Source organism: Miniopterus schreibersii (genome assembly GCF_964146895.1).
Source record: "Miniopterus schreibersii genome assembly, chromosome: 1".
Lineage (NCBI taxonomy): Eukaryota > Metazoa > Chordata > Mammalia > Chiroptera > Miniopteridae > Miniopterus > Miniopterus schreibersii.
In genome coordinates, this window is record NC_138101.1 from 100909701 (window position 1) to 100927273 (window position 17573).

Consider the following 17573-nt stretch of genomic DNA (forward strand, 5'->3'; position numbering starts at 1 on the left):
GCTGATGTATGACTGACAGAATAAGCAGTTGAAAACCTTTAGTCCACAGTTCTGGGAACCTTCTCTGATAGGGGCATGAAATCCAAGAGCATGGGAATCACCCAAACCTGCCCTGCATCCCTGGGGACACTGACCAGCACTCCTGTCTTACCACTTCTGCAAAACCCTCCTAAGCCTTCAAAACACACCTTGGTGACCTAGGGATTGAAGGTTCCCCCCACCCTCCCCAAAACATTTAAATTTGTTAAGCTTTAAAAAAAAAGATCCAGGTTTTCAGAGCCAGACGTTGACGGACACTTTGCAATTTCACTTGTAGTTCACATTTTTTCCACTTTGCCTGGGGAGCTGTATAAGACTTGGGTGTAACTCACTGTAGCCTTCCCCCAGGAATTCTGTCCTGCCACCTGCCTGGGGGAAATCGGCTCCCACCGCCACTCCCTGGGGCTTAGGCTGGCAAGGCGCGGTGATGTAGGATGAAAACACTCCCACTTACCATCCAGTCCAGGACTTTGAAATGAAAAGGGCTCATGTATACGGATGACAAAGGCTCTCTTCTGACAAAATGGAGGTGTTCATGGAGGGGGAGGGGAGCAATTAAAACACAACAATCAAGCCAACCTTTAAATAGTAACTTTTAAAAATATAAAAACAGCTCATTACAATGACTTTTCATTTTTTTTTTTTTCTTCAGGAATCAACTTCTACCCTCACCCTCCCTTGTGGCTACAGCCTTAACAACAGTGACAGATGAACATCTGAGACTGGGGGGGGGGGGGGGGGGGCGCAAGACCCTAGCCAGCCTTTGCCCCAGCCTTTCCCCCAACCTCAGAAAGGTACAGGGCACCTGGCCAGTCTCGGTGGCCTGGACATCAAGTCAGGGGTGATGCTGGCCCAGGAGCAAGATCAGTGAAAATGGGTGGTTTTTCACAGGAGCCCCTCCTTCCTTCTCACCAGACAGAATCATACATTATAAAATAAGCCATAAAAATGCAGTATAAAAATTATCTTCCATATGCTACATCCAAGGAGAGCTTACCACCAGGACTCAAATGGCCTTTAGCTTTTCCTTAAAAGAAGAAAAAAAGAAAGAAAGACCAAAAGGGAAAAAGAATCCCAACTCCTCAGAACATTTTGGCACCAAAAAGTGGTACCTGGGAGACAATATTCTACTTGTAAAGTGTTTGGGCTCAAAAGAAAGCTGCAAGAAGTCACCACAGTGTGCCAGGATATCAGTGCCCCTACCCCCACCTCCTAGTGTCCTCTGCCCCCGCAGCCCTCTTGCGGGGCAGGGATAACCCTTTCAGACTCAATCCTGTAGATTAAATACACTTTCCCTTGGGGGCAGGGGGAATCACAGGCAGGAAAGGAGAGAAGGCATTTTATAAAAGGACATCACTTCTAATTCTTTCTTAAAAAAAAAAGAAGAAAAAAAAGCACCCTCATCATCGCTATTTTTCTCTGGTAGCTCCCTGAGCTGAGTTGCTATGCTTTCCTCTAACTTTCTGTCCTTTTTAGTTTTTGTCCACAGAGTAAGGGCTAGAGAGGGAGTTCCTCCGAACTCCATTTCTCAACATGACTGACTATGCACCAAAGAAAGATGCACCAAAGACAGAGGGAGGCAAGGCGGGGAGAGTGAGTGAGCAAGCGTCAGAGCCCTGAGAGGGTGACAGAGGGCAAGAGGCAGACAGAGCGCAGGAGGCCAGAGGAAAACCTGACCATTGCAGCTGCTCTCAGCCCAGGCTGGCCCCCAACGGAAGCACTGTCTGTCGGCCTGCGTGGTGTCATCTTGACCCTTCTCGGACAATTCCCAGGTCCACCTGGAGGCACACTCATTCCAAGGGTACGATTGTTCAGTCTGATTACCAGCTGCAGCTCCCTTTCTCCACCCCAGGATTTCTCTCCCCATTCCTCCCCCTCCCTGACTCCCTTCCAGGCAGGAACTTGTGTTAAAAAAAACAAAAACAAAACACAGAACACCACCACCATGAGTGGATTACAAATACAGCAGGCGAAATACAGGGCTAGCATTTCTGGTGAGCAGGAGCTCCCCCTGACCAGTCCGAGATAGGAGTCTGTTATTTACATTTTTCACAGATCTTGTGCACCGCACAAGCGGGAAAATAAGGTCCCCATCCCTGGCACAGGTATGTGGTCCACTCCAGTGTCCCCGACCCAGGGCAAGGGACAGGTCAAAAGAAAAGGGAAGACAGATTTATGAGGGTGTCTGTGGGGAACTGGAGCCATGAGCCTCCAAATAAATCTATTAGTAGCATCTGCCAGGCCGGTGAAGGGGCAGAGGAGAGGAATCCATCGGAGTCTGTGAGACACATCAATGAGGGCCCCCGGGGCGGCACACGCCGGCGCCCTCCCAGCCTGCCACAGCGCAGCCCGGAACGCTTGGCTGCTCCAGGGCCTCGCCAGCCGGGGCCCTGCACAGGATCTCCCTGTCACAGTTGAGTCTGTTTCTCCCAGAGTTTGACAGCCCTGTTAGAGTCCTTGTTTAGTAGATGACCTCATAAACCGTGGCCTTCTTGTCACCAGAGCCTGTTACAATATATTTGTCATCCGCCGAAATGTCACAACTCAAGACAGACGAGGATTCCTTAGACTAGAGAAGGAGAGACAGAAAGATGCAGGAAGGAAAAAAAGACAGGAGTCACTTTCGCTCCGCATCACTTCAGTGCTCTGAATTAAATATACTCCCTGCCCCCCCCCCCAGGCTCCACCCTGAAGTGCACACAGCATGGCCTTCAAACACAGCCCAGGAGGCGCTTTTAGTTAGAGATGCCCCTTCCACGGGCTTGTCCACAAGAAGCCCACTGCAGGGCCCACAGCGCTCTTGGATGTCAGGCCACAGATCTTGAAGAATCAGAAAAAGCCTCCTCCCTCTCCCACCTCTTTCTGGACCTTTTCCTCCTGCCCCACCTCTGAAATGCTGAGATGAAATACGACCTTACTTGAGTATCAGGTAACACTGTTCTGAAAAGAGCTGCCCTGTGTGCTACACTCCTCACTGCCTCTGAGTGCTCGGCATACAGGCCAGAGCCAAGAGCATGTTTTCTCTCCTCTTGGCTCTAGAAATCCTACAAGAGCCCCTGCCTAAAAGCCCTCACCCTGAGGGGTCAGATGTCATTAGCAGCAGAGAGAGTACCATACTGATGGGCCCAAGTCCTTGCTTCTGGAGACCCTGATGGGAAGGAGCTGGAAGAACCAGGGCAGGTACTGCTTTGCCCCCCACCTTCCCCACCCCCATCACCACAGCCCGACCCTGACTCTGGGCAGAACCGAGAGGGGCACTTGGATAACAGGTGGTACCTGGAATATGCTGGCTCCGTACGGTGTCCTCCAAGCATTGAGAAGGTTATCTTTCCCAGTGCTCACAAACCACTTGCCTGCAGGGGAGAGGCAAAGCGGGTCAGGCTGTGACCTGCTGCCCTCTAAAGTAAGACCTACCCCAGATGTGGCGGCTGCCATGGAAACGCAGTGTGAACTGCTAACCAGTGCTTAGCCGACTCTCTGCTTTCAAGGGGCAGACACATAACAGACACATGGACACCCAGAGAATGCCTTTCTCTGCAATCAAGGTGGAGGAGTGGGCAGGGCTGGCGGGAAAAGGTAGGGTTTGCACTTAATCACAGCAATTACACTTCCCCAAAACATTTTTTTTAAAAGCCACAAAGGTCAACTGATCCTTCTCATCTGTTGGAAGATAGCAGGAAGTGCTGGAAAAGGCAAAGCCTTGAGTCTGCAGACCCAGCTGAGGACAGAGGTCAGTGGACACCCTTATTCTGCCAGGGAACTGCCAGCATTAACACTCTGTGCTTCCCAAAGCCATGTGGTGGGTGCCATGCCATCCATTCCCAGGCCACAGAGGAAGACCCATGGGAGAGAGGATGAGATGTGTCCCAGGCTGCACAACTAGTCAGTGGAGCAGCAGACATTCAAATCCAGGGCTCTCAGCCATCAAAGCCTGTAGTTTTAACTGCCCGTAAGAATTGCCTAGAGGAACCTGCCTGCAGGGCTTGGGAGCACTGTTCGTTGGCCCCAGGCCAGCAGCAACTGGCTCTGGCCTGGCATCAAGAGAGCTCAGTACCCTGTGGCAGTATCTGCATCTGAGGGACAAGGATGGGGGGAACACAGGTCGGGGTCAGGAGGCCTGGCTCACATCAGGGCTCTGCTCCTACTGTAAGCTTTGGGCCCCTCATCTGTACATAGAGGGCAGGCCAGGCTGCCGGGGCCCTGCTCCCCTGGGCTCACCACAGTAGGCGAACTTGAGGGAGAGCACACAGCTCTCGTGCAGGTGCAGCTGGTACTTGTCCGGCTTGGTGTGGTGCAGCACCTCCACATTGCTGCTTTCCATGCCCACGGCCAGCCACTCCCCAGTGGGGCAGTAACCCAGCGAGAAGATCTGCAGAGGAGGGGGCAGATGAGCTCAGTCTCCTCTACCCTCCAGATCCTACCACTCCTTCCCATCACCTCCCCACCTACCCTTTGCAAAGCCAAGCCTTCCTCTCCCTCAGCCCAATAGCTCAGGGGTGCCAGATGTCACTTTTCAATCCCATTTTATAGGTCAGGAAGTTGAGGCTCAGAGAGGTTGCTGACTCTAGATAGCAAGTAGGAGAGCTAGGATTCAAACTCAAGAGGTGGCACAGATTTTTTGCTTTCAAAAAGTTACTCTCTGCGACTTCCGCCTTTCCTTAAGAAAAAAGTGAGCAAATAAAACACTGAAATATTAAATATGTATGACTAAAATATTAAAATGAGTAATAAAAATAACAACAAAAAACCCTAATACCTAGCATTTACAGAATGGCTAAGGTTTTTAGAGGGACCATTTCAGGTGCTCACACCAGACTAGCTACTCTTATTCCCATCCCAGAAATGGGAAAACTGAGGCAAAAGTACTCAACAGTGGGGGAGCTGGGAATTAAATCTAAGCAATTGGGTCAAGTGTGTCCAATTCCAAGGCCTTGTGGATTCTATTTCATTGCTGCTTCTTAGATGGCTGAGGTTGGTGTCAAATCCATTTGCAATGACCACCTGTAAGGACCCCTTTGTCCCCTAACCCAGCCCACTGGGCTCTGGGAGGGAATATGCTGCTCGGAGGGGAGGGGAGGGGAGGGGGGAGGGGAGGGGAGGGGAGGAGGGGAGGGGAGGGGAGGGGAGGAGGGGAGGGGAGGGGAGGGGAGAGGAGGGGAGGGGAGGGGAGGGGAGGGGGAGGGGAGGGGAGGGCAGGGGAGGGGAGGGGAGGGGAGGGGAGGGGAGGGGAGGGGAGGGGAGGGGAGGGGAGGGGAGGGGAGGGGAGGGGAGGGGAGGGGAGGGGATCTCAGCTGCTCACCTGGGAGGTAAAGTCATGCTGTTGCAGCTGCCGGCCCTCCCGCAGGTCCCAAGAGCGCACGGTGTTGTCCAGTCCCCCAGTCCACAGCTTGGTGCCATCGTGGGAGATGTCTATGCAGCTGGCCCCATCTGTGTGGCCCTGGAACTGCCTATGAAAGCCAAGCAGGGAGGAGGGGTGAGCCCAGGGCACCACTGAATACCAAGCTGGCAGCCTCTGAGCAGAAGAGGAAACTGAGGCCCAGAAGGGGGTACACAATTGTGTCCATGGTCTCTTAGTGAGCGTGCAGTAGAGCCAGGTCTAGCCCCTCTCCCACTTCCACTCAAGGGTCATGTCCAGGGGCAGGTGCGTAACAAAGGAACCTCCCTAGGTGGACACGCTGTATCTCTTCAATGTGCATTCTTAACCCCTCTCCTTACCCCACACACACATCTGGGGCTGAGGTCATACACAAGCTGTATGGTAATGTGACATACAAGGATGGCCAAGGTATACTGAGAGCCAACTCTGAGCCAGCCCTGCTGCTGCTGCACCATGTCTCACTCTGAGGAGGGTACTGAGACACAGGGCTAGGTGACTTGCAAAGGTCCCTCCCACAGCAGCACCTGACGAGCGTCTGGTTGTGCAGGTCCCACACGGCAATGTTTCCATCGCTGCAGCAGGAAAAGCAGACTTTGGCATCAGGGCTGATGGCCAAGGCATAGCAGGCAGGGGCAGAGGACGTCAGCTCGGCCTTGATGCGAGGTGTGGGTGAGGCCAGGTCCCAGATGGTGAGTGTGCTGGCCTCACCGCCCACGATGAGCGTGCGCCCATCAGGGAGCAGCTTGCAGGAGCGGATATAGTTGTCCCTATTCTGTAGGAAGAAAAGGCATTGTTGAGCATTGCCCACCTGCCTTCCCAGGGGCCAGGAGAGTCACATCCAGCAACTCCAAGCACCCTGCCACCCCCACACACATCTTGCTCTTGCTCCTGGAAGCTGCCAGGTCATCTCCATTGCTCATTCACAACCATTCAATCTTTCACGCATTTTTTTACAGACCCCAGGAGGTATCATCTCTAATACTTAGACAGTAAAACTGGGAATGAGGGAGGGAGGTTAGCCAGCTTGCCCAAAGACCCAGCCAATACAGGGCTGAGCCAGGCCAAGTTGACAGGGCTCTTTCCCTGGCCCAGGCTACTCTGCTCTCCCATGCCAGCTAGAGGTGCCCACAGCCCTGGAATCCTCACCAGGCAGTCCAGCTGGGAGATAGGGCTCTTGCTGCCTGGCTGGCTGATGTCCCAGATCTTCACACAACCCTTGCCACCTGTATAGACGTGCCGCGTGGGGTTGCTGATGGTCACGGCACATACCACCTCCCCGTGGCTGAGTGTGTTGATCTGCCGGGCGTGCCTTGGGATGCCGGGGCCTGCCAGGGCGTCGTGAGGGAAGGGCACAGGCTGCATCTGCCCATCAGCACTCACATGAAAAGAGTAGGCTCTGAAAGGGGGAGAATTGTCACTTCTGCTATCCTCAGTTATCTCCTAGTTCCCCCATGTCCTGTCCTCTTCCACCAGCGCCACCCGATTGGCCTCTCTGCCTTCAGCTGCCCCCTAAATCTTAAGGAACCTGGTAACCCCAACTTTCTTCGCCAGGCTCCACCAGGGTGAGGACTACTTAATATTCCAGCCTTGACTTTTGCTCCTGCTTACACATCCTTGCTCCAAACCAGGTCACTAGCCCCACCTGTATCTTGGAACGGTCTCTCCCATCACCTATCTATGACATCCCTAACACACCAATTGCCCCTGGAAAGGACCCAGCAGAGTGCCACCCCAGGTGGGGGGGTTCTGTTTACACGCCCAAATAAATTGTAGAGTATACATCAGAGCCAGGAGGTGAGTCGTTGTGGTCTGCCTGGTGCTTCAGGCTACTGGGGGTGTTTCAAACAGGTAGAACCCAAAGGAGCCCCCAGGCCAACAGTGCCATTTGGTTAGGAGGCCCTAACACCTGCCATATTCCTTTTCCCAGAACCCAGTGACCATACCCTCAAGCCTCTCTCAATTCCCCTTTTAGAGGGAACCCTGGGCTGATCAGGAGTATGGACAGGCAGCCATTTCCTGTGGTTACAGCCTGGCCTATAAGAACCTCCAAAAGGCAGACTGACACCTTCTCAAGGGAGGTCCACCAGCACAGGGGATGGGGGGGTTGTGCTCTCCCCTGACCTCCCCAAGAAGCATGCAGGAAGTACAGCCAGAGCTTACGGTTTTCCACCAGGAATGGAGGCGAGGCTTGAGGGCAGGCCTGTGGCCCGCATCGGGGGGTGAGGGTCAAAACCAACCTGTAAGGTAAGACAAGGCAAGCCCTTAGTGAGGAAGATACTATATGCCATCCCCCGCCTCCTCCTCCTCTACTTCCTGGGTCCTGCCTGCATAGTTCTGCTTCTTCAGAACCTGGGAGACAAGACAAGCAGAGCAGAGCCCACTGTTTCAGAGGAAACACAGGCCCAGGAGGGCCAAGTGCCTTGCCTAGGATAACGCAGGGATGGGGTGACAGTCCAGACCTCTCAACTCTGAACCAGTATCCACCTCCCCCGCCCTCCCTGCTCCACTAAGCAGTGGCTTCCGCCCCACTATCATCCCTCCAGTGTCCCAGCAGGCCTGCCATGTAGAGGACTCCAGGTATAGGAGGTAGACAGAAACTGTCTCCTGAAAAAAGACACTTCTGTCTACCAACGCAATCCAAACTTCTCATAAACACTAACAGATAGCCCCATTCGCCAAACCCCTGCTCCCTAGAAGTCACCTGACTCATTTTGGGATCCCATCCCCATGGAGTCCGGAAAGACAGGGATCTGCCCCACCTTCCAGACAGAAAGGGGCGGCCAGGGAGGTTACATCACGTGAGGTAACATGGCAACTGATGGGCAAGCAGGGGTGGGCCTGGGTCTGCTGATCCCCAAGTGTGTTGTTTTCTTGTTTCTAATGAGCACTTCACTCCAAAGGCAGCTAGCTGCCTTGTTGTGAGGCCTTTTCGGTATACAGGAAGTGCCCCCTAACCAGCTCCCCACTCCTTGCCAGTCCCCCAAAAAGGAGCCAAAAAGTCTACGTACAGCTCCAAAGCTCACCATTGGTGATCGGCCATAGGCGGCAGCGGCGGCCGCGGCGGCAGCACTCATCTGGGGAGGGATGTTGTGGAGGCCGGCGTAGGCACTGGGGCTGGTGAGGGAACCATTCATCTCGTGGTGGCTCATCATCGCAAAGGGCGCTGCGTAGGAGCTGGTGATGGAGATGGGCGTGCGCAGGGCCGAAGCTGCAAGGAGGAGGGCATCAGTGGGAAGTGGCAATCAAGGGGAATGGGCTCCACCCCTCCTTCCAGACAGACAGCAGGCCGCCAGGCCCCACAGCAGCAATCCTCCCAGCATTCTAAAGCTGCCTGCTGCAGGCAGTCCTCTCAGAAACCCCCCTAACAGGGATCCCCATCTCTGTAGCTTAAGAAGATTAAAGCTGAGAGATGTGCCCACCTTTTTTTATAGAGCAGGTCACAGAAGCCCAAAGAAGGCGGTTCAGAGCCTCAGAACAGAGGCAGGAACAAACCGTGGGTGTCCTGACCTCTCTGAAGCTCCTTGCAAATGCCTAGCCCAGCAGTGGCCCCAGGAAATCTGAACATCAGAGTTGAAACACCAGTCTGTTTCCTCCTGAAACCTGACTGTGAAGTCCCCCAAAGGCAGACCCTGGGGGGGGCCTCAGCTCCGACACACTCCCCAGGGCTCTGGCCCCTCTGTGCAGCTCCAGCCCTCCCCTCGACCACAGGTGTCCCAGCCCTGTCGTGCCTACCCATTATACCTATCGGGTCCATGCCTGGAGGTTTTCCTGGCATTGACCGGAGCCCTGGGGTCGTGCTGGTGCCTGGAGTTGGAGCATCATTCCTCGGGGTTGGTGTGTTGGACTTGAGCCCAGGAGTGGAGGATTTGTCATTCTGAACAGGAAAGACACAGAGACCAAGGGGAACCATGAAGCTCTCTATCCCAAGTGCTGGTCATGACATGAAGCATAGGGGCAGCCCCCCACCACAGTTTTGAATCTTTTGCCCGACAGCCACTCAATTCTTGCCCAACCTTGTTTAGCAGAGACCATGGTGACGGTTCCCACTCTGTAGATGCAGCAACCAAGGCTTAGAAACATTAACTAGCTAGGACAGGCCAAGAAGTAAAGCCAGCATTTGAACCTGGACCAAACCCCAACCCATGTCCATTTTACTCCATCCCTCTGCCCTCCAGTCAGTACCACTCTAGCTCCAGTCTCTTCCAGAACGTTTTCCCTCCACCCCCATCCTCTGCAGCACCAAGGGCAGACCCCACATACATGACCAAGGTCTTTGGTCTTGGAGGAAGGTGTGCTGCTGGAAGAGGCCACTGAGGCAGGGCTGGTGGGGGCATCCTTTTTCAGGCCACGGGCTTTGTCCAGCCCATTTTCAGGAGGGGAGTGTGCTGGGCTGACCCGGGGTGTTGCTGGGTCCTAAAAACACAAGTGAGGCAGAACTGTACTCAAAGCAACAACCAGCCTAGATTCTTTCTTGCTCTGGAATGTGAAGGGAAAGGGCATGGGTGACAGAGACTGGGGATCCCAAAGTGGGGTAACTAGTTCTAATGATCTAGTCTGACCAACCCAAAATCACACACAGTTCAGGACTCAAATCTGGTGGCTGGGCTTCTTAGCCTTCGGTAGATCTGTTCTAGCTCCACTTTCCCTGCTGAGGCTGACCCAAGGGGCTCACAACCCCTACCTCCAGGCTCCAGGGTGGTGAGCAGAATATAACTGACCTGGAGGAACACGAGGAATGGGTGCTGGCCCCACTCTGGGATCTCTGGGGGTCTCTCTGTGGGAACCTGTCTTAGTAACCCCTCAGTGCCCATGAATGCCCAGCCACCCTACAGCAAAGCCCTGCCCTGCTCCTCCCCACCAGCCTGATGCCACAACTTCAGAAGCCTCATCACCCTGCTCAGGTTGCCAATACGTTAGCACAGCAGTTGAGACACAAGAGCTCCCACCCACCCAGGGGAGGAACACTCTCAAACCCCCAAGCCGAGAGACACCCCGCAATCTGGACCTGCCCTTCTTACCTCATTGGAAACATCCACCACTAGATCATCACTCTTGTCCCCATCACTGTCCTGCAAGGGAGAGAAAAGCCAATAAGAGGCCACGCCCTCCCCACCAGACCATCCCACCCTGCTTCCACCAGCCAGGATCTGAACCCAGGCCAAACCTCGAGGTCTACCAAAGGCGGCCCTCCTCCTCACTATTTCCTAGCCCAGTCCCCCAACACTGGGGATCACTCTACCCCCACACCCATTGGCAGCCTGAAACCTGGCCTATTATATTTCTAAGCCCCTTTAACTTGTCCCTCTGGAACCAGACACTGCTTTCTGGTGGGTTTATATCTGCCATCATTTACAAGGAAGTGAACTAGTCTCACTTCACCATTTCCACACACTGTGTGGGAGGAAAGATGACCCACAATGCCCAGAAATGCAGCTGAGGCTTCGGCTGTGCAACATGTCCAAAATCACAGAGCAGCCAAGTGGCTGAACAGGGCTTGGCACAAGACCCACACGAGGTCCCACAGAGCAGCACCCTTCTATCACAGCTCTCACCTCTGCGCACTGTACGGCCTGCAGAGCAGAAACCATGACCAAGCTGTAGGGTCCAGGGACGGGGCACAAGGGATGCTTCCTATAGCAGACTAGGCGCTCCAGGAGGGCTATGATGGCGGCCGGGGTTGTTGGCCTGCCCGTGGGAGGTGCCCTCTGTTCTCCCAACTCCTTCCTGCTCCACCTCCCTAGGTCACCACCAATCCTTGGTGGGACCCCTTCTCCTGCCCTTGACTCCACCTATGTCTTTCTGACTCACCCACAACTCAGGTCCTGTGGTTTTCCACACCCCAGCCTGCTCAACACAAACCCCAGCGGTGCCCACCACGCTCTCAGACATACGTATCGGCTCAGGCTGTCCTTTTCCTCGGCCTTCCGCTTCTTGGCTTCCATGCTGTAGTCTGCAGAGCCCCGGTGCTTCTCACTGGCTCGCAGGCTTTCTGAGGGTGACACGGAGTTGTTCTGGAAACAGGAAGGAAATTCAGTGTGATCATTTCATGCACACAGTCATAGCTAAGTGTGGTAACTCAGGAAGTCCGTGGAGGTGTCCTTTGTGTCCTACAGGTAGAGGCTGTATCGGTGCCTCTCCAGGAAAGCTTTCATGACTCCACAGACTAGGTTTCCTGAGACAGGCTCTGGGAGCATAATTCTCTTTTGTAGCAAAGTCGCTACTATTAAGTAACCTTGCAATGAGCCCTGTGCCTTCTGGCCTATGGGACTGCACACTCCATAAGGGTAGCAGTCACACCTGCCTCCTTCACCCCATCTCGTGCCCGTCACACGTATTTGTTCCAAGAAGGAATAAGCAAAATTTGCAGAGTCTTAAAAGATGGATCTGAGCCAACAAACTGGGACCACGTACAATACTTCATCTGCTGACCCCGACAGCAATGGCAACTGCCAAGAGGCTTTCTAAGTGGAGGTGCAACTTTAGAGAAATACCAGGATTATAAAGAGACAGAAAATGCAACATCGTCTTCCTCCGAGATGAGAAAAGGAGTAAGGTAGGTGGCAATCCTCCCTGTTCCTCTGTCACAATGAGAAAGAGGTCGGGAAGTGTGCCCAAGGCCCACCAGCAGGAGGTAACATGAAGGAAAGCCAAGTTCCCCAGGCCTGGACCTAATGAGCTCTCCCTTCAAATATAATGCAAGTAAGGATGAGAACACTTTGGAACTCAGAGCCTGGGGAGAGCGAAGATGGGCTTACACCTGAGGCAGCAGAGCCTCACAGGCAGCCTGGGAACCATTTGTCCCAAAGGTGAAAGACACACCTGCAGAGGAGGACCCGTGGGCTCACCGTGGGCTCACCATGGTGTCAGTGACCAGGAATGGTACTATGTGGCTGTCAGCACCAGGCTGGGAAGTAGGGAGGGGCACCTGACAGCAAACCTCTGTACCCAGAGGATAAAGTCAGAACCAATGCCCCACCCCGCAGGGGGCTGGTGCAGTTTACTCAGGTTTAAGAGCCAATCCCTAACCTTCCCTCACTGTCTCACCACGCACCCATTCTGAGTGCCCACCATGCATTGGGGTGGGGGGAGTGGGGTACTCAGGATGGAGGAAGAAGCAGGCACAGCCCTGCCCTCCAGGAGCTTCCAGTCTAGCCGGAGGGAAGGGAAAGGCCAGGCCATCAACATCTCCATGCAGTGCAGACGTGTGTGACAAGAACACGTGTGGATGCAGAGGGATGTCTGTTCACAAGAGGGTATCAAAAGGCAGGTGGAATGAGCTTGCACCTCTGTCTCCCCACTTTCCTGGGGGTTATTACAGGCTTTTGGGGAAATGGTGAGGGAACCAGCTGCAGAACTTAATTTCCTTTGCTAAGCCGGTTTCTGGGCATCCCTTCCCTGCCAAATTTCTGCCTGAAGCAAATTAAAATGGCAGAGTTATCAAGCCTTGAAGAAAAAAATGGAGGTTATAATGGAACTGCAGTTCAACCTTCCTCACAGCCGTGTGAGAGCGGCGTCGATGTGCACACGGCTGCAATTCAATTAGCTGCTGCAAGCCTGGCAGAAAAATCACCGTCATTTTATTTCTCTTCCTCTGACGGTGGCCACCCTGTGCTAAGCAGAAATGCTTCCAGGCCCAGTCCTCACAGGCGGGCAGGGAGGAGGGGGCGTGTGGCAGCTCGTGTTTCTCCTTGCGACCCAGAGCACAGCTCGGAGAACAGCGAGCTCTTTCTTCTCATGCAGTCAGGCTGAAAACCCTTGCTGCTACCGGAGAGTCATGTCAGGCATTTAGCGGCATCGATCCAGCCCGCCTCTGGCTGGCAGGCGGCCAAAAAACTAAGTATTTTTTATTGCTTCGGCTAGGCAAGGAAATATGAATGAAGCTACCTCTAATTGGACTCCAGACTAACCCCTCTGGGACAGCTTCCAGCCCGTCCAGCCGTCCCCCCTCCTACCCCGACACAGCCCTGTCCTTCCGGCAATGGGCCACATCTGTTGACAACCTGGTTTCCAAAGGGCTGATTACTTCAGTCTACACCCCCTCTGACACCATCCTCATATGCACACAGCCCAGGATGGCATCCTGACTCATTCCTACTGGACTATCCAGGGGCCCAAGCCTGCCCCCCTGCTCTGTGAGTCTGATGTGCATGGATATGGGCGAGCGACATAGAGTGAAGAGTTTAGCTCCTGGGGGTTCCCCATAGGTATATTTTAGCAGAAAGCTTTCATAAACTGGGGCACAGAGCCAAGAGAAAATAGCAATGAGGATGAGGACCATGTGAAGACAGGAAGGGTGTTGGGCATCAATGACCCGTTTCACTCCGCAGCAGGTCCATTAACCAGGTCATGTCTGGGAACTTGGGCTCTGCTGGGGGGGGGGGGGGGGGGCGCGTGTCTTCCTTACTAAGCAGAGAGGCTGTCTGGGCAGGAAGATGCTCCTGTGAGAGATAAAGAAACTGAAGCTGGGAGAGGCCAAGAGAACCATGCAATGTCCCATGAAGCAGGACCAGACCTAAGCCTTGAGACGTCCAGTCTAGGTCTTCTCCTAGAGGCAAGCCACCTCTCCAAAAATGCAACTTTCTGAGGACCAACACTAAAGCCATCAAAATGGATTTTCAGCTTCAGTTATTCCTTTCATATGTACCTAGCCACTCCAGGGCCCCCATGTGAACCTGGATTTATGAGACGCAGGCAAGTCCAAAGGGGACATAAGCATTGTTGCTCAGGGGAGGTTCATAAAGTCAGCCTGGGCAGTGGCTGCAAAGGGGAGGTGAGTCGGGATGGTTAGTTAACTGCCTGACCTTCCAAGTCCTACTTAACACAAGGTAATAACCAAAGCCATCCTAGCAGATTAGATGGCCCCAGATACAAGGACAGCAATGAGGAATAAAATAGCTTTGCTAATCGCTGGAGGATTTTTTTTATCCAGACTCCACTGTGCTTATTCAGAAGGCTTATTCACTTGAAACAGAACCTCTGAGCCTCCGTGTGATCAGAAAGATTTACAACTAATCTCAGATCTGGCAGACACACAGGCAGCCTGGCCTTAATGCTCACTTCCTAGCACTTTCTTAAACCCAGAACAGGGAGAAACCTCAGGTGTTTAGAGGAAATGAGGATGCAGGACCATATGGGGGCAGCCAATCCAGGGGTTGGGGAAGTACCCCCGCCCAGGACATGGGACAACCTGGGTTCAGCCCAGACTCTGCAGACCCCCTGGGAGGTCCCAGGGCCAGCCAGCTGACCTCTCTGGTTAATCACCTCTCCTCTAAAGGGAATGAGCGCACATTTAGCTGGAGCTCTTCACTTGACAAATGATGGACCAAAAGTCTGGAGAGATGAAGGCTTCCCCAACTGAAGGTAACACTCAACAGGTGACAAGTCCTATTCCATGACAATACTCCTACCCTTACCACCCAAACCCACGTGGCCCCCTCCTCCCAGTACCCCAAGCACACCCAATAGTTCCAGAGTGTTGACACTTACCGCGCTGGATTCTCTCTCTGGGGACCGAAGGCAAGGACAGGAGGAGGGTTAGCACCCCAAGACAAAAAGACAAAAAAGAAAGAAAAAGGTCAGTCCCAACGTTTTCAAACAAGCAGCAGGCCTGGCTTCACTGTGGGTCAGCCAAGGCAGGACATTAGGGAACGTTTTTCAATTAATTGCCCCAATTCTAACACTTTCCCGGGTCGCCAATCATGGGTGGGGCAGCCTGTGGCCTGGCACTCCCAGACATGCCAAGAAGGACACCAAGACTACTGGTCAGCAATTTTTAAGCCATAAGCTTGGGAAGGATCATGCTATGTAAAATATCCAGAGGATGTGGGATTGAGAACATTGTTAAAAAAAAAAAAAAAAAATAGTGGTGTTTGTTGTTTAATTAACACCATTCTGTTTCTTTGCCAGAAGCTGAAGCCTCTAATTATTTGCCCAGTTGGGCACTAGCACCCAAACTCTCCTGCCTGATGTGCGGAGGCCCTCTTCCTCTGCAGAGAGTACCATCCTACTGTGGGGAGAGAAATGTCAGTCTTTGGTTCCTACGGCCTGGTACCACCCTGGGGTCCCGGCCAGAGCAGAATGATTACACTCCAGGCCCCCAGTGCCCAAGAGTGTGGTGCCCAGGGAGCTGGGAAGGTGTTGGCCATGTGCCCTAGCAAATATCTAAGGGAAAATCAAATCATCAGGCTGAATACTTTAAACATACACAATATTATATGTCAATTATATCTTGATAAAGCTAGGAAAAAACACCTAAGGGCAGTGCACACAAGGTGGTTGTTTTTGGAAAGGCTCTTCCAGGAAGCTAGGCCCTTCCCTTTCCCAATCGAACTGAGTCCTCCTGAGGGCCTACTCTGTGTAGCTTCCTGCATCTTCACAGTAAGGGCCTCATTCCAAGTCTTTTCAAGCACCTCCCTGCAATAGTGTGGTGGCTACCTCTGCTTAAAGACAGTCAACTTACAAGCCTTTATGTGACTGCTATGTGTCTTTTCCAAGGCACCTGTGTTGGTGAGACACACATACTAAGCTCAACCCCCAGGAATCTGGCCCCTGTTCTCAGAGGACTAATGGTCTTGGTGAGGACAAAGCACTTTCCAAGAGTAGGATACAAGAAGACAGTAACAAAAGGCTCAGTTTTGGGACTCTCTCTCTTAAACTCTTATGGGAATTTGAAAAAGATCCCAGCCGGGCCAGGAAGGCATCCTGGAGAGTGGGCTAGGCATAGTGTCGCTAGGAAGTAGGGTGGGTGCTCTGGGATGAATGGACAACGTGTCTTTCAGGGCAGAGAATCTTGGGTGCACATCAGGGACTAGGGGGATTGGCATGGGGTATGGGGCTCTGGTTTCCATACACTAGGAATTCAAGAGATGGCTTCAAATCTTTTGCTAACTCCTGATCCTAGGGTAACAGCAGTTGCTGTGTCCACTTACAGTGGGGCCAGAGGACCTTTCCCCCAGCCCAGCCCTGCCCTCTGGCCCCAGCACCAGCCTAGCCCCAGCCCCAGGCCGCACCTCTGTGGTCCAGCTCATGGTGGTTCTTCTCGTCCTTCACCGTCATGTGGGCCTGGCTGCCCAGGGCTCCGAGTGCCAGCAGCCCCGAGCTGCTTCCTGTCACTGGGGGGATCCCTGGAGGCTGGAGGCCTGATGGGTGGGGTGGCAACTGGACCGGGGGGCCATGCGTGGCATGGGAGAGGTGCTGCGCCTGGAGCTGCTGTTGCTGCAATGAAGTTGGTGGTGAGCACAGCTGAGCAGAAAAGGGCAGGGGAAGCCAAAGGCCATCCCTCTTGCTCCTTCATGTGGTAGCAAGGGGGAAAAGGCCCCCCCAAACCATTGTCTTTGTCCCCAGCTCAGTCCACACGCTGTATTGCTGAAGGAAGTCTGTTAATGGACTGCAATTTAGATACAAGATTTATGTCTTCAAACATTCCACCTGTCCCCCCACCCAACTCAGGATAGAATTTCTCCACACATGTTTAAAAGTCCAAGATAAATAAAGCATGCATTTAAAGTCATCAGGGCTCCCTCTCAGTGGAGGGAATCCACTTCTAAGCTCCCGGCAGTTCACGTTTGCTCGTGCTTACATGCTTTCAACATTAGCAGCCAGCATCCTCCATCCTAAGCCCGTATCCTGGGGAAGGCTCCCTAATGCCAAGAACTCTAGGCCTGCCTTAGAGAGCTAGGCTGGCTACAGCAACCAAGTGCCAAGATCAAGAGGAGGTTGGGGCCGGTGAAATGAGAGCTAATGTCACTGGACATCAGAGTAGTGAATAGGGTAACAATTAGAGCAGAGTCGTCCCTGGCTGGATATCTCAGTGGTTAGAGCATTATACCGCTCCACCAAGGTTTCGGGTTTGATCCCGGGTCAGGGCACATACAAGAATCAACCAATGAATGCATAAATAAGTGGAACAACAAATTGATATCTCTCTCTCTTTCTCAAATCAATTAAAAAAAAAAAGGTGGAGTTTTAGAACCAGTGCAGGATTCAAACCCCAGCTCTGGCACTTACTAGCCCTGTAACCTCAGGCAGGTTACTCATTAAGTGATCTCATAACAGTAGCTAACATTTACCAGGGCTTACAATGCCTCCCCTCTGTTCTAAAACCTTGACCTGATTAACTCAGTATTATCAACAATAGCAATGATAACAGTCCCCAATC

The 17573-nt window shown here is 53.1% G+C and overlaps 1 protein-coding gene across 9 annotated transcripts in view; it reads right to left on the reverse strand.

Annotated features, from left to right (window-relative positions):
* Positions 1-615: 615 nt before the first annotated feature.
* The window catches only part of TLE3 (TLE family member 3, transcriptional corepressor), a 44708-nt gene continuing 27750 nt past the window's right edge, over positions 616-17573 (reverse strand). For 2 of the 9 annotated variants that reach the window (XM_081130649.1, XM_081130645.1), the window contains exons 7-20: positions 16426-16630; positions 14903-14919; positions 11308-11427; positions 10435-10485; positions 9677-9829; positions 9158-9290; positions 8425-8624; positions 7577-7653; positions 6563-6812; positions 5941-6188; positions 5339-5486; positions 4258-4408; positions 3316-3392; positions 616-2608 (exon numbers count right to left, since the gene is read on the reverse strand). In XM_081130649.1, coding sequence (XP_080986775.1) covers positions 2501-2608; positions 3316-3392; positions 4258-4408; positions 5339-5486; positions 5941-6188; positions 6563-6812; positions 7577-7653; positions 8425-8624; positions 9158-9290; positions 9677-9829; positions 10435-10485; positions 11308-11427; positions 14903-14919; positions 16426-16630 — 1938 coding nt within the window. In that variant the 3' untranslated portion in view covers positions 616-2500. Of the gene's footprint in view, positions 2609-3315; positions 3393-4257; positions 4409-5338; positions 5487-5940; positions 6189-6562; positions 6813-7576; positions 7654-8424; positions 8625-9148; positions 9291-9676; positions 9830-10434; positions 10486-11307; positions 11428-14902; positions 14920-16425; positions 16631-17573 lie in introns of all 9 variants that reach the window. The other 7 variants (XM_081130653.1, XM_081130648.1, XM_081130651.1 and 4 more) reach the window with 4 other exon arrangements.